Here is a 12,972-nt window from a genome sequence, read left to right as displayed (position 1 = left end):
TTATCATTATTAAGAACACAAAATGAAATTTGTGTTTTTAGGAGAGTATTCTGGGGGACATGTAGAATTCTGAGTCTATACATAATGTATGGACTCAGGTTTGAAGGGCTTAAAGTAAGCAGGATCTCAAACATAAAGAACAATATACAGATATGTGAATATATGTGGTACCCTGTGATTGAACAGTTGTGGAGGTGAGGAGTAAAGAAGATAGAAAAATGACTGTGATGCCTTAACTGAGGGAATAAGATAATCAGCCCAGGATCATGAGAAGCATGAAATAGTGCATTTTCTTTGGGAAACTCGAAGTTTTAGATCCCTGGATCACATCTAGATAGAAAGACCTGTCAGCTGGAAATATGAATCGTATTTAAAAGAAGAATCGAGAAAGAAAGCAGCCATCAATACAGGTGGTCGATGATGCCTTGAGAGTTTGAAATTGCCCAAGGAAAGCCTGTGGTAACCCATTCCTTTTTCTACCAGAACCACCTACAATGGAAGATCTAGAGCCTCCCTTTAACATTCCATTCCAAGAGAGACTGGCCAATCAACGCATTGCATTTCCATGTCCTGCAAAAGGTATGTAATACTCAGAGATATAGTGTACATTTCATCTTGATAATGCTTCTCCCTTCTTGTTTGTTTATTAATTCAACAAATATTACTTAAGAAGTCTGATTGAGGTCCATAAATGAATGAGTGGGATGAAAGGAAATGATCATACATCCTTTTTTCCTCAAAAACCAGGACAAATGCCTGGAGTCCATCTGTTTTATCTTTCTCATCAGCCAACATTTTATGATAAGCACAATTAAAGAGGTCAATCTTTTGCTTTATTTTTTTCATAAATGCAACTTTCATAGTCACTTTTATAAGACTTTAACTCAATTTGAGTCTAGCCTCAGTGACACTTTCTGTGTATTTCTCCCATTTTTTGGTGTGCATTTATACAGGATTAAGTTCATCTTTTAAGGGTTTATTACCGTTAATATAAGATTATTAACAATATTATATTGAATCATATTGATTTTATTGGATGTGTTTTCTTTTAATTTTATGAGAGTTAAATAAATTTTGAAGGGTTCAGAAGAGTGCCTGCACCTTGTTAAATAAATGCATTCTTAATACAGAATCGCATTGGTTTCCAATATTCCTTTTTGCTCTATTACACATTCTAATATAGTTTTGTCATTTTTACCCACAAGCACATCACTTCCATTCACTCTGTTGGTCATAAATAAGTCTAGGAAAAGCAGTTTTGCTCACCGCTTTCTCAGCCTTCTTTTTAAGAATTGAGCTACTCTCTTTGTTTAACAGATGATATCTCCAGAAGATTCATATGGATAGTAGAACTTCCTCCCACCTACAATATTAGGCCTAAAGTGAATTATGAAACACCATTTCTGTGTATCCTTTAGGCTGTCTGTTTGCTTTGGCAGTCTTCATGTCACATATTTTTGCTGTGTCTCATTTCACTCTGAAATTCTCCTCATATCTAGTCAATATGATCACTACAGTACCCCCATCACTGGTCACTGTGAACTCACCAAGAAAATGCTTTGCTTACTATCATCTGAGTGTTTTGATAAAAATAGCTTTCATAAAATTTTACACTAGAAACCACAGATCTCAAGGCTGATCAGCTACATGAACCACCATAATCTCTTCGAGTATCCATGCCAGGAGAAATACCTTGAAAGTAACATAGGACCTAATGGCACAAATTATAGTCATAACAAAAGATGTATTCATTCTTGATATATTTAATAATTATTTCTAATTTTTGTAAAAAAAAAAAAAAATTTCTTTTGAAGGGACTCCTAAACCAACCATCAAATGGTTACGTAATGGTAGAGAGCTGACTGGCAAAGAGCCTGGTGTTTCCATCTTGGAGGATGGCACATTGTTGGTTATTGCTTCGGTTACACCATATGACAATGGAGAATACATCTGTGTGGCAGTCAATGAAGCCGGAACCACAGAAAGAAAATACACCCTCAAAGTTCATGGTAAATATGAATAACAATATTAATTTAAGATCATATAAATAAGTATGTGGCCATTTTCATTTGTTGTATGTTTGAATTATTTCTTCAATGTAGTATTATTTAGCATTGATGTGAACAGATGTGTCGTCAAACAAAAAACTGGTGATCTGATTGTAATCTTTGATTTAAAATTTCACATAATTCTTTATTGTGACTTTTCATCATTTGAAATTCAAATGGAAGAAAAAGACACATAGTAAAATCCTTTGGGCCCTGAGCTGAGCCATCCACTTAGCCTCTCCAGAGGTAAAGAAAAGTTACCAGTTTCGTGTGTGTGTTTGACTTCTTGGAGACATTTTAATCATACATAAGGAAAAATAAATATATAATATTTTATCCTCTTTTTACTTATAAAAAGTACACACAGGGGCTGGGGTTGTGGCTCAGTGGTAGAGCGCTTGCCTCACACGTGCGAGACCCTGGGTTCGATCCTCAGCACCACATTAAAAAAAAAATACAAATGAAATAAAGGTGTTGTGTCCAACTACAACTAAAACAATAATAATTTTAAAAAGTACACACATAGTACAACATTATACCCATTATTCTGTACCTAGTGTATCTAAACAGTCTATCTTTGCAATTATGAAATATTTATACCTCTTATGTATAGCACCCCACAGTGTGGATATACAATGATTTGTTTAACCTTTCTCTGTAAAGATGAGTATTGAAGTTGTCACCAGTTGTTTCCTATTAGTAGTAACCCTTCCAGTAAAAATTTTATACAGATGCCATATTGCATGAGTAAAAAGGTTTGTATATTTTCAAATTTGATGAATATTGGCTTTCATAGATACTGGGCAATATTCACTTCCATGAGTAGTAAGGTTCATGTAACCTAAGTTAAAACCCTTGCATTTTCAGTGTTATTTGAAATATATAGGTTCTTCCTTAAATTTATCCTGAATTTCATCCTGAATTCAAAAACCTGAAATAATAAATCAAATTTTTCAGTTAGAGTTAACATTTATAAATATATTAACCAAAACTTTCATTTTATAAGAAACAGATGTTTAATTCTGACTAGCTTTTCTAGCCATCAACCATCTCAAAATTTGCCTTCTGAAGGACTTTATAATATAGGTATGATATAATAAAATGACATTTATTATAAAAATATCTGCTATGACTCCTCTCTTATTGCAGTTCCTCCATTAATTAAAGACAGAGAACACTTAATAAACGTGTCAGTGTTGGTAAACCAGCTGACCAGTCTCCTTTGTGAAGTGGAAGGTACTCCATCACCCATCATTACGTGGTATAAAGATGATATCCAGGTAAATAGAGGCATCCAAATGTGTGTAATTTCTTGTCTCTCTGCCTGCAAAAAAATGATTCCGATTTGGATTTACTATTAGTAATATTAACACTTTACTTCAGTTGCTAATTATGCATTTCTATTAGAATTGGAAATAGCACTGACCATTTTGACCCTTAAAGGTGACAGAAAGCAGCGCTGTTCAGATCGTGAACAATGGGAAGATGCTAAAGCTCTTCAAAGCCACTGCAGAAGATGCAGGACGATATTCCTGCAAAGCGATTAATATTGCAGGCACTTCTCAGAAGTACTTCAATATTGATGTACTAGGTAAGGAAAACATTTTTTGAAATATTATGATTCAGATGCACTTTTGACATTGTGCGGAGCTGACTATATGACAAAGTAAAGAGAGGAAAAAAAATGAATTGATAGAAGAAATCCCATTTGTTTCACTTTATCATTATTTTTGTCTTTCATTTTAACTGGTACTATATGATACAGAAAGTTATATTACTTAGAATACAGAGATACCTTTGAGTCATATACCCCAAAGTATCACATACCCCCAAAGGGTACTAGCTTGTCTAAAATAGGAAATTATTACTTTTACCAGTATTTCCTGCTCATCTATAGATGAGCAGGAAATACTGGTAAAAGTAATAATCTACCTGGAGATAGATGAGCAGGAAATACTTGCCTGGGAAATAGTTATAGAGAAGTAGTGATTTGTGTAAGTAGCTGTATGACACAGAGTGTAACATATGTTCTCATTCTGAGAATGTCTGTAGAAGCTGCTAGGCGGCCCTTGAACTGAAGAAGGTGGCAAATCCATTTCTCTGCATTCTAATTAGTTCTTACAACTCAATCATTCCTGACTGTAATTCAGGAAAGAGAAATCTGAGAGCAGGGAAAGAATGCTGAGATTGGAAAAAGAATTTTGAGAGTGGGTGTCCACTGTTATAAATTAGGATATAAAATATTTTAATGACAATCATAAATTTTATAATTATAGTTCCTAAAATTATATTTCATATTTAAAATTCATTTGGTAGTAAAATTATTTTCTCCTTTTCCCATATTTTGCTCATCAAAATGGACCTAGAATTTCTGAGTCTCTAGTAGAAGTGAGATCTAGAAATGATACTGCTTTAAAAGCACTCATAAAACGTTAGTATTCATAAACTGCTGCAACATGAAAATGATTCCTCTCCTTAGTTGCTTCAAAGCCTGAAGCACATTGCATTTTCCCTCCAAGTTACCATCTTTATATTTAAGGATAGGCTATATAAACAGATTAAGTAACTCTTATCACTGTTGTCACTGGCATTATTTCTCTCGGTGTTCATTTCCTCCTTTGACTTTGAATTCCATCTGGGTGCTGACTCCCAAACTTTTATTTCCAGCTCAGATTTCTCTCCATTTAAGGATAAATGCCCAGGCTTCTCCATGGTATTTTGACCTGAACTTCTTAGTTATATATCATTGAATGCCTTGGTGGTTTATCAAACAGAAAGTTCCCGGTGAACCTCTATTCTGGTTGTCTTCGGGGTCCCCTCATGGTGACCTGCACGTCCATCCTTCTACTTGCCTCTTCCAGAACCTTGGACTCATCCTTCATACTATCCTCTCCGCAACTCTTGAAATCTTCCTATGTCCTGTCATGTCTGCTTCCTAATTCTATGTTATCTGCTGGCTTACCATTCCACTGTGACAACATAATTCATTTATAAGGTGAATTAATGTAATAAATAGCCCCCTAACTGCATCCCTGCATCCACTCTTTACCACCCTAATCCATTCTTCATTCAGCAGCCAGTGTGGTTTTAAAACACACGTCTGATCACACCCCACTCTTTCCCTACTGAAACCCTTTTAGTGGCTGGTCACTTTCTGTATATGAACACCACCTTAGCATAGTGCACAGGGGAGGATTGGGTAGTGAGAGAAATGTACAGGAGCTCTTTAATAGGCTTCATCATTCCAAGAATAAAAACTAGCATTTTTTTCATGCTATATCTCATACCTAGAGTCCTTTAAAAGAGACAAAGGTAGACATGACCATATGACATGTAGAATTTAAAAATTAGATGGCTATTGATTATGCCATTCATTATCTAAAATACTTAGCAATAGCATATTATATTATATGAGTGTCATGGTTCACATTCTGAGCTCCTCCTTCACATAAATTTAATATTCCCTTAAATAAACCCTATACCATTATGATTCTTATAATTGTCCTTTAGCAGATATTTCATGAATATACTCCTATATTTAAATTTAACAGTTGGGTACTCAGGTGTAATGAGAAAAGGGATTGAGATCTTGTTGAAATACTATAGAAATCATTGATTATCTGCTTCTTTTCCCCAGTTCTTTGTGCTAAATCATAGATTTTCATGATAAAATGTCTTTGTTCAAGTTCCACCCACCATAATAGGTGCCAGTTCCCCAAATGAAGTCTCAGTTGTCCTCAACCACAACACCACCATTGAATGCCAGGTCAAAGGCACTCCCTTTCCCGTTATCCACTGGTTCAAAGATGGCAAGTGAGTATCTTTTCTCTATTTGTTGCAAGGGTTTTGTTGCAAGGGTCCAATGGATAGAAAACACGTGTAAATGTGTGTGGATTTTTTCCCCTCTTAATTACTTTCTCATATGGAATATTATTAAATGAGTATGAAGAAAAACCAGTGTTGGTCAAAAAAACAGTCTTAAAGTCTTGTAATATCTTTTATTCTTATAAAGCTCTTTATAAATGTTGGGACTTTCTTTTAGAAACATAGAGGAACTTAAATTTATTGTACACTAAACATCCTCTGTCTGAAGACTAACAGTGAAAAATGCAAGATTCAAATGCAGAGATAGTTTTTTTCCTTTGCATGGGATTGAGTTATTAAATGGGAAAAAGTTCTTAGAAAGAAAGACTGATACCTAAGCTTGTTCTATATCTGAGTCAAAAGGAACCAGAGAAAACCAATCACATTTCCCAGACTGCAAGTCTCCAGGGCTTTGCCTGGACTGAAATGATCCATGTTGGTCTGGAAGGTTATTTCGCACAATGTGGTTGTAGTTTATGGATTATTACACTGAGAGCATTATTGTACTAAAGCTCAGTTCAAAAAGTTAAGATTTACAGTACCTAAAATAAAGGATTGTATTCATATTTTCTATAAATCGGCAAGAAAGACAAACGGCAACATAGAGAAACATATGGGGGTATGAATAGGCAATTAAATATGTAGTTAGGCAATAATCCTGTTGAAAGATTCTCACCCTCAATAATCTAATGAATATAAATGAAATATAATTTTGTTTTCCACAAGTCATTATTGACACAAAAAAGGCTTGAAGAATCTAGCATTGGCTAGAGAGGGCAATTAGCATAAAGTATTCTGATGACAGAATGTTGATTAGTACCTTGAAAGGTAGTTTGTTGATAGCTATTAAAATTGCAATGGTAATGTGCTGTGAGGGAGTAATTATACCTTCAGTACCCAGGAGAGGAAAACAGTCATGCATGTCCACAGGAAGGCTCTTTGAATAATATTCATTCATCACTGTGATGGCAGAAAGTGAAAACTGAGTAAAGCCCAGCATTAGGGGAACAGGTTGATAACTCATGGCAGAGTCAATATTATGAAACACTGGACTTTGCATAACAAAAGTATCTCCATAACGAATGTGATAGAGTGAAAAAGAACAAAAGCATAATACCATGTATGCATTTAAACTTCAGATTTCTTTGGAAATATATTTAGGTATGAAAGTGTTTCAAAAAACATGTGGAAGAAAAATAAGTGGTAAGACATTAGAAAGAAGACTCACATTGGGGTGATAGTTCAAAAAAGAATTTTTCTCATATGATGCTTATATTATTTTGTTTAAATTTTATACTATATAATTAGCAATAAAACTGTCATAAATTTAAGTAATATACTATCAAGATGATGGTAGAACTATTGGCAAGGCAAACTAAAAAATAATAAACATAATAAAGAACAAATAAGAATGGACGAATGAATGAAATAAATACTCTATTTGAATTCTATTAATATTATCCAAAAAATATAAATTTGAAATGGGAAAGCTTTTTATCTCAAAGTGATAATTATCTAACTTCCTTTAGTAAAGTGGTTTAATCATTTTATTCTTCTGTGTAGGTATACTACATTATTACATTACATTATTGTATTTTTACAGTCAACTTTGATTTACATTTTTAACCTTGTACTATTTAATGATTTTCAGTGTCATTAATAAGGGAGGAAGTCTGGGGAAATAAAATATACCTATAGAATAAAGTTATATTTTTTTCTAGGCCATTGTTTTTGGGAGATCCCAATGTTGAATTTTTAGACAGAGGACAAATTTTACGGGTGAAGAATGCACGAAGAAGTGACAAGGGACGCTACCAGTGTGTTGTGTCTAATGCAGCTGGCAAACAAGCCAAGGATGTAAAGCTGAATATCTATAGTAAGTGTGGCTTTTCTCATGATTTTGTGGTTATCAACCCTCATTGTAAACTGGTAAACAGGTTTACGCTACCGTTCACTGCTCCTCTTTCCCATATGGGATACTTGGGAATGCTCCCTCCTTTTAGAGAAGAAAGAGCCTGTCTTCATGTATCTCAGCTGGAATGTCACATCCATTTTTAATGCATTTTATCATTAAGTGTGGGTTTATTCAAGTGGTTCAGTGATTTTTTTTTTTTATGTGCTCTCACTCATGAGGTTGAGAATTTCCTCTCTGGCTGGGAGATACATAGATCAGAGGCCTGTTTCCTTGAAGGGGTAGAAAAACTTCAAAAGTTGTAGGGCTATATGAAATGCAGTGAAGCTGGCAGTATGCAAATAATTAACTTGTTTTATTTTCAGTTTTATTTGGCCTTCATCCTGACCACCTGGTAATATTTTAAAAGCCATATGTTTGTGCTACTGTTTTCTCCCAGCCGTGTCTCCACCAGAAATAGCTCTCATTTTCACTAAAATTTTCAACATCTTTTGAGAAAGGTGACTGTCAAAGTCATTTCGGTTCTTATGAAGACCAATAGTGCTTTTCGGAGCTCACCTCACTGTCTGTCTTCTCCCTTTCCATAGTGTATGACACGCAGGCGTGATTTAGATTTTTTTTCAGGATGTCACCTCCTCACGGGATCTTCCCAATCCAGAGCAGTCACCTAATGGCTCTCTATTACATTGTATTCCTTCATTCTCTTTACTGCACTTACTCATGGGAAGTTGCTTAATAATGAATTTTTTACTTATTAGCTCCAAGGAAGCCAAATGTTATCAAAACATGCCTTTGTTTTGCATGCTCCCTATTTTCATTTCTAGTATACAAATTATCTCAAGCAATATTGGCTAAATGCATGAATGGTCTAGTAGCCCAGTGTCCAATGTGGTAGTTGCTAGCCATAGGTGGCTGTTCAGTGACTAGTCCAAATTGAAATGTGCTGTAAGTATACGATTCACGCCAGATGTCAGAGAACTCATATGAAAAAAAGATATCTCCTTAATCATTCTGTGTCGCGACCCCTCGCCGGCAAGGGAAAACACGACACAGGATTCTTCTTTCAGCAGTTTATTCAGGCCTTGAGTCATGTATCATCTTCTAGCGCCCGCCGCCCAAACACACCCAAGCACAGCTTAATAAAGCCCCCTGCATCCCAATCCCAAGCCGCCACGTGGAGCTCTCTCATAGGGTGGTAAGGGATTGCGCGCCAACTCTCCATAAAAGGAGTTGTTTATCACAGGCCACAGTGGAAGCCGGCGCCATCTTCTAATGGCGGCCACGGTCTATAAGAATGGCTTACCACAATTCTGCATTGATTATGTACTGAAATCATATTTTAAATACATTGGACAAAGTAAAATATTTTATTAAAGTTAAAATTATTTAAATTAATTTCGTTAGTTTCCTTTTCTACTTTTAATGTGGCTACTAGAAAACTTGAAATCATACATTTGGTGTGCATTGTATTTCTGTTGGATTGCACTTGCTGAATAGTTAATAAGGACTTGGGCCTCTGAGACAGACAGGCTTGTGGTTAGATCCAGTGTCTGCCATTTACTAGTTTTGTGCTTGAGATAAATTTCCTCAGCCCTTCAGTTTCCTTGGCCATATAATGGGGATAATAATAGTGCATACATAGTAATGTTATTGTGAGGATAAAATACTAGTTACCTTATACATGGATTACTGGGCTCATAGTAAGAGCTCAATATATATTATTCAATTATTAATTTAGTGATTGCATTGTCTTAAAACATATATTGTCTAGCTTGATTTCTATATTTTAACTGCATTCCAAATCTCCCTTTTTAAATGTTAGTGTCTTTATGTAAAGTTTGAATAGCTCTCTTGAAATAAACTATTTTAAGTTTAGGTTTTTAAGTCATTTATGTCAATAAATAGAAACTTATGAAAGAAATCAGTCATGAAAAGACATCTATGTCTCTTAAAAAAAAAAAAAAGGGCCACATGAAAGTTTAGCTCTACAAACGTCCAAGTTATTGCTGCGTAAGACCCAGATGTCTAAAGAACAGGTCCAGTCTTTTCCCCGAGCCATTGAGTAGTCTTCTCTGCACTGTTGTGATGTCCCCAACATCTGTGCTGAATGCACTCTGGTGATTCAGTAAGACTCCTGTTTCTATGGAGCTTGGGTCCTTTATTTCAGATGCTCTCGTTCAGTCTGTGTGATGCCCTCAGGCGCCCAGAAGAGAGGGCTTCTTGGATTGTCTGAGATGAAAGGCATTGTTATCTTGTGAAGTTTGGAGTTTTAATTTCAGGAAATAATGCCATTTCCTTTCTAGCAAGCTCTCTTGCACCTCCAAGTGGGTAACCTTAAGTTCATTTCGTTTGTGTAAATACCTTTATTCTAGAAATGAGGGGGGAAAATGAAACAGAGGTCGTATTTTGGCTAACTGAGGAATATGTATGTAGATTTCAGATTGTGTGTATGCTTCACACTAAAATTATTCACTTATTTCCCTTATTTATGCTCTGGTATGAAGATAAGCAGATAGGTTAGTGCACCTTCCAGGTAGAAATAAACATTATGTTTGAAGAAGGAAAGAAAATAAGAGGAAAAATAAAAGATGGAGGAGAAAAAAGAAAAAGGGGGATAAAGTTGTAGAAAAAGATGAACTTAAAAAGCTTTTAATAGCTAATGAGGAGACTGTGCAAATTAACAACTTGTAGTTCAAGGCAAGACTTCTTAACCTGAGGCCCATGAATGGGTTTCAGAGATTTGAGAGCTTCCCTAAATTATATAAAAGGCTTTGAGTATATACATGGGCCCATTTTATTATGCAGTGTATTCATAACCTTTATCTGTACCATACTCCCTCAAACAAAAGTACAGTTCTCTGGCAAATATGAGTTGTAATGAAACAGGAAGTGAAATATTTATTTGGCAATTTAAGCAATGGGTGGTATGTTGTTCTCGTATTCATTGCAAAGGTTCTCTGAGTAATTTTTGTCAATTTCATAAACATAAACCATTAAAATAGATGCTATTCGGTATAAATGAATTTCATTTTAAAAACATTCAGGAAATATAGGGATTTGTCTGAATCTGTGTTTTTTTCCTTCTTGTTTTGGTTCTGCAAATTGAATCCAGGGGTACTTTGTGACTGAGATACATCCCCAGTTCTTTATTTTGTGACAGCGTTTTAAAAAGTTGCTGAGAGTCTCACTAAGGTGCTGAGGCTGACCTTGAACTTAAGATCCTCCTACTTCAGTCCCTGAGAGACTCTGGTATTACAGGCATGCACTGTTGCACCTGGCTGAACCTATGTTGATTTCCTTACTGTATCATCCAACTAATTAGGCTATGCAGCTGCTTTAGGCAATTTCCACCAAAAATTTAACATGGATTTATAGATAAGCATAGGACATAAATAGTCTCAAATCAAACAGTTTAAAGCCTGAATAAAATGCACTTTCTTAGCATTTCCAAATGTTATTAATTTTTTTGTAGCAGAATTTGGCAAATCTTTTTTAAAAGAGCAAGGTAGTAAATATTTTAGGTTCAACAGACCATGAGACAAAATCAAGGATAATCTATAAATAACTTGTATAATAAGACAAACAAATTTCTACAAAATTATTTATTGAAAAAATTCCATCTTATTGATATTTTTTAAAATTATGCTTTTTAATACAGCTCTACCCAAGGGAGGAATGGAATTATTTTTGTGTGTGAGGGGTTAACATTTCACTTAGTTGGAATTCATCTTTTAATGGAATCTGTAATGAAATTTTATCTATTTCATCTTTGAAAATGTCTTTTCACACAGATAGGTACTGCCTAATACTGATATCAATTCACAAGCATATGATTTTAATTGAGCATATTCATTGCTTGGAAGACATTATAGAATTCTATTATATTCATCTCTCGATGTTTGACTTTCCGTGTGTCATTATACAACCAGTTGGTCCATTCCATTTGAAGATTGGATTCAAAAATTGATGAATTTTGAACATGGAAACTTTTTTTTTTTTTGTATTTGCATCAAACCTTGCAAAAACAGTGGTTTGAGCTCAGAACATACAATGACTGTAAATCTGTAGGGACATCAAGATGTCATTCTTTGTTGGATATGACTTGTGATTAAAACAACCTTATGACTGCTGTCGTAGTACATTAAGTACTATGTGATTTTAGGTTGAATTCATTTAGAAATATAAAGTTTACAGGAAAACCAATTTCTAAAACAATTTGGTGTTCAATAATAATGTTTAAGAATTCTTCTTACTTAGAAATAATGCAGTCTCAGCCCTGAGCTCAAAATCATAATAAAATATTACTACTACCAAAGCGTAGCGGTGTGATGGTCAGGTAAGCTGGGACATTCAGTTTTCCTTCCGATGAAGGCCAGGGAACTCGTGATGTTGTACTTGATGAGAGCAATTAAACTACACCATCAACACTACTGGTTAATGAACACATTGTTATTTGCACGAAGTACTTTCTGGTAAATGACACAATGAATAAACAGACTTTTGACACCCTGCATTTTAATAGGCTTCTTAGATTTCCCGAAGCTATTTTTCATACACTCAAATTTTTACCACCATTAGTTGTGAAAAACTTTAGCAGAGTCCACTCCAGATTGTGTAATGAATTAAAATTTCCCCAACTTCTCTAAAAATATTTTTGTCAATAGTTTTTCCACACAGACCATTCTTAAAGGCTCATTTTTCACTTTCTTATAACTTGGCATTGACCTCTCAAACAGGAACAACATAGTACTATCAGTAATATCTGTTTGCTCATCAAAACTCAAGAATTCTCTTCAGAAAAAAAAAAAGACTATTATTATTGTTCCCAGCATCCTCAGCTCTTCAGTTCTTCTCACTGAAAGGCTGATAATCTTTAATAAATTGATTTTTCTCTCGATATGTTTCTTTAACTGCCACAGTCATATTTGATTTAGTTAAGTTGGCATTGGTAGACAGCTTTCTCTGCCTGGCTAATAGGTAAGCCACTTAGAAACTTACTCTGGCTATAACATTATATTTGACTTCATTTTTGTGAAGAAATTCTGCTATGATGAGACATTCCATTTTGCATTTTCTGATAAACTGTTGCTTTCCTTTGAATTGTGAATACTCTGACTGCTTAGTCTACTCATATTTATTCTTTTAGAA

General features: G+C 34.7%; 1 protein-coding gene across 6 annotated transcripts in view; it reads left to right on the top strand.

Moving 5' to 3' along the window:
• Hmcn1 (hemicentin 1) overlaps nt 1–12,972 on the top strand; it is a 381,331-nt gene that overhangs the window by 214,092 nt on the left and 154,267 nt on the right. For all 6 annotated transcript variants that reach the window (XM_048809830.1, XM_048809832.1, XM_048809831.1 and 3 more), the window contains 6 exons: nt 484–579; nt 1,815–2,009; nt 3,198–3,328; nt 3,492–3,639; nt 5,735–5,861; nt 7,634–7,788. In XM_048809830.1, coding sequence (XP_048665787.1) covers nt 484–579; nt 1,815–2,009; nt 3,198–3,328; nt 3,492–3,639; nt 5,735–5,861; nt 7,634–7,788 — 852 coding nt within the window. The remainder of the gene's footprint in view (nt 1–483; nt 580–1,814; nt 2,010–3,197; nt 3,329–3,491; nt 3,640–5,734; nt 5,862–7,633; nt 7,789–12,972) is intronic.

Source organism: Marmota marmota, unplaced genomic scaffold (assembly GCF_001458135.2).
Source record: "Marmota marmota marmota unplaced genomic scaffold, marMar, whole genome shotgun sequence".
Taxonomy (NCBI): domain Eukaryota; kingdom Metazoa; phylum Chordata; class Mammalia; order Rodentia; family Sciuridae; genus Marmota; species Marmota marmota.
The sequence above is the reverse complement of the archived record's forward strand: the minus strand, read 5'-3'. Positions and strand labels throughout refer to the sequence as shown.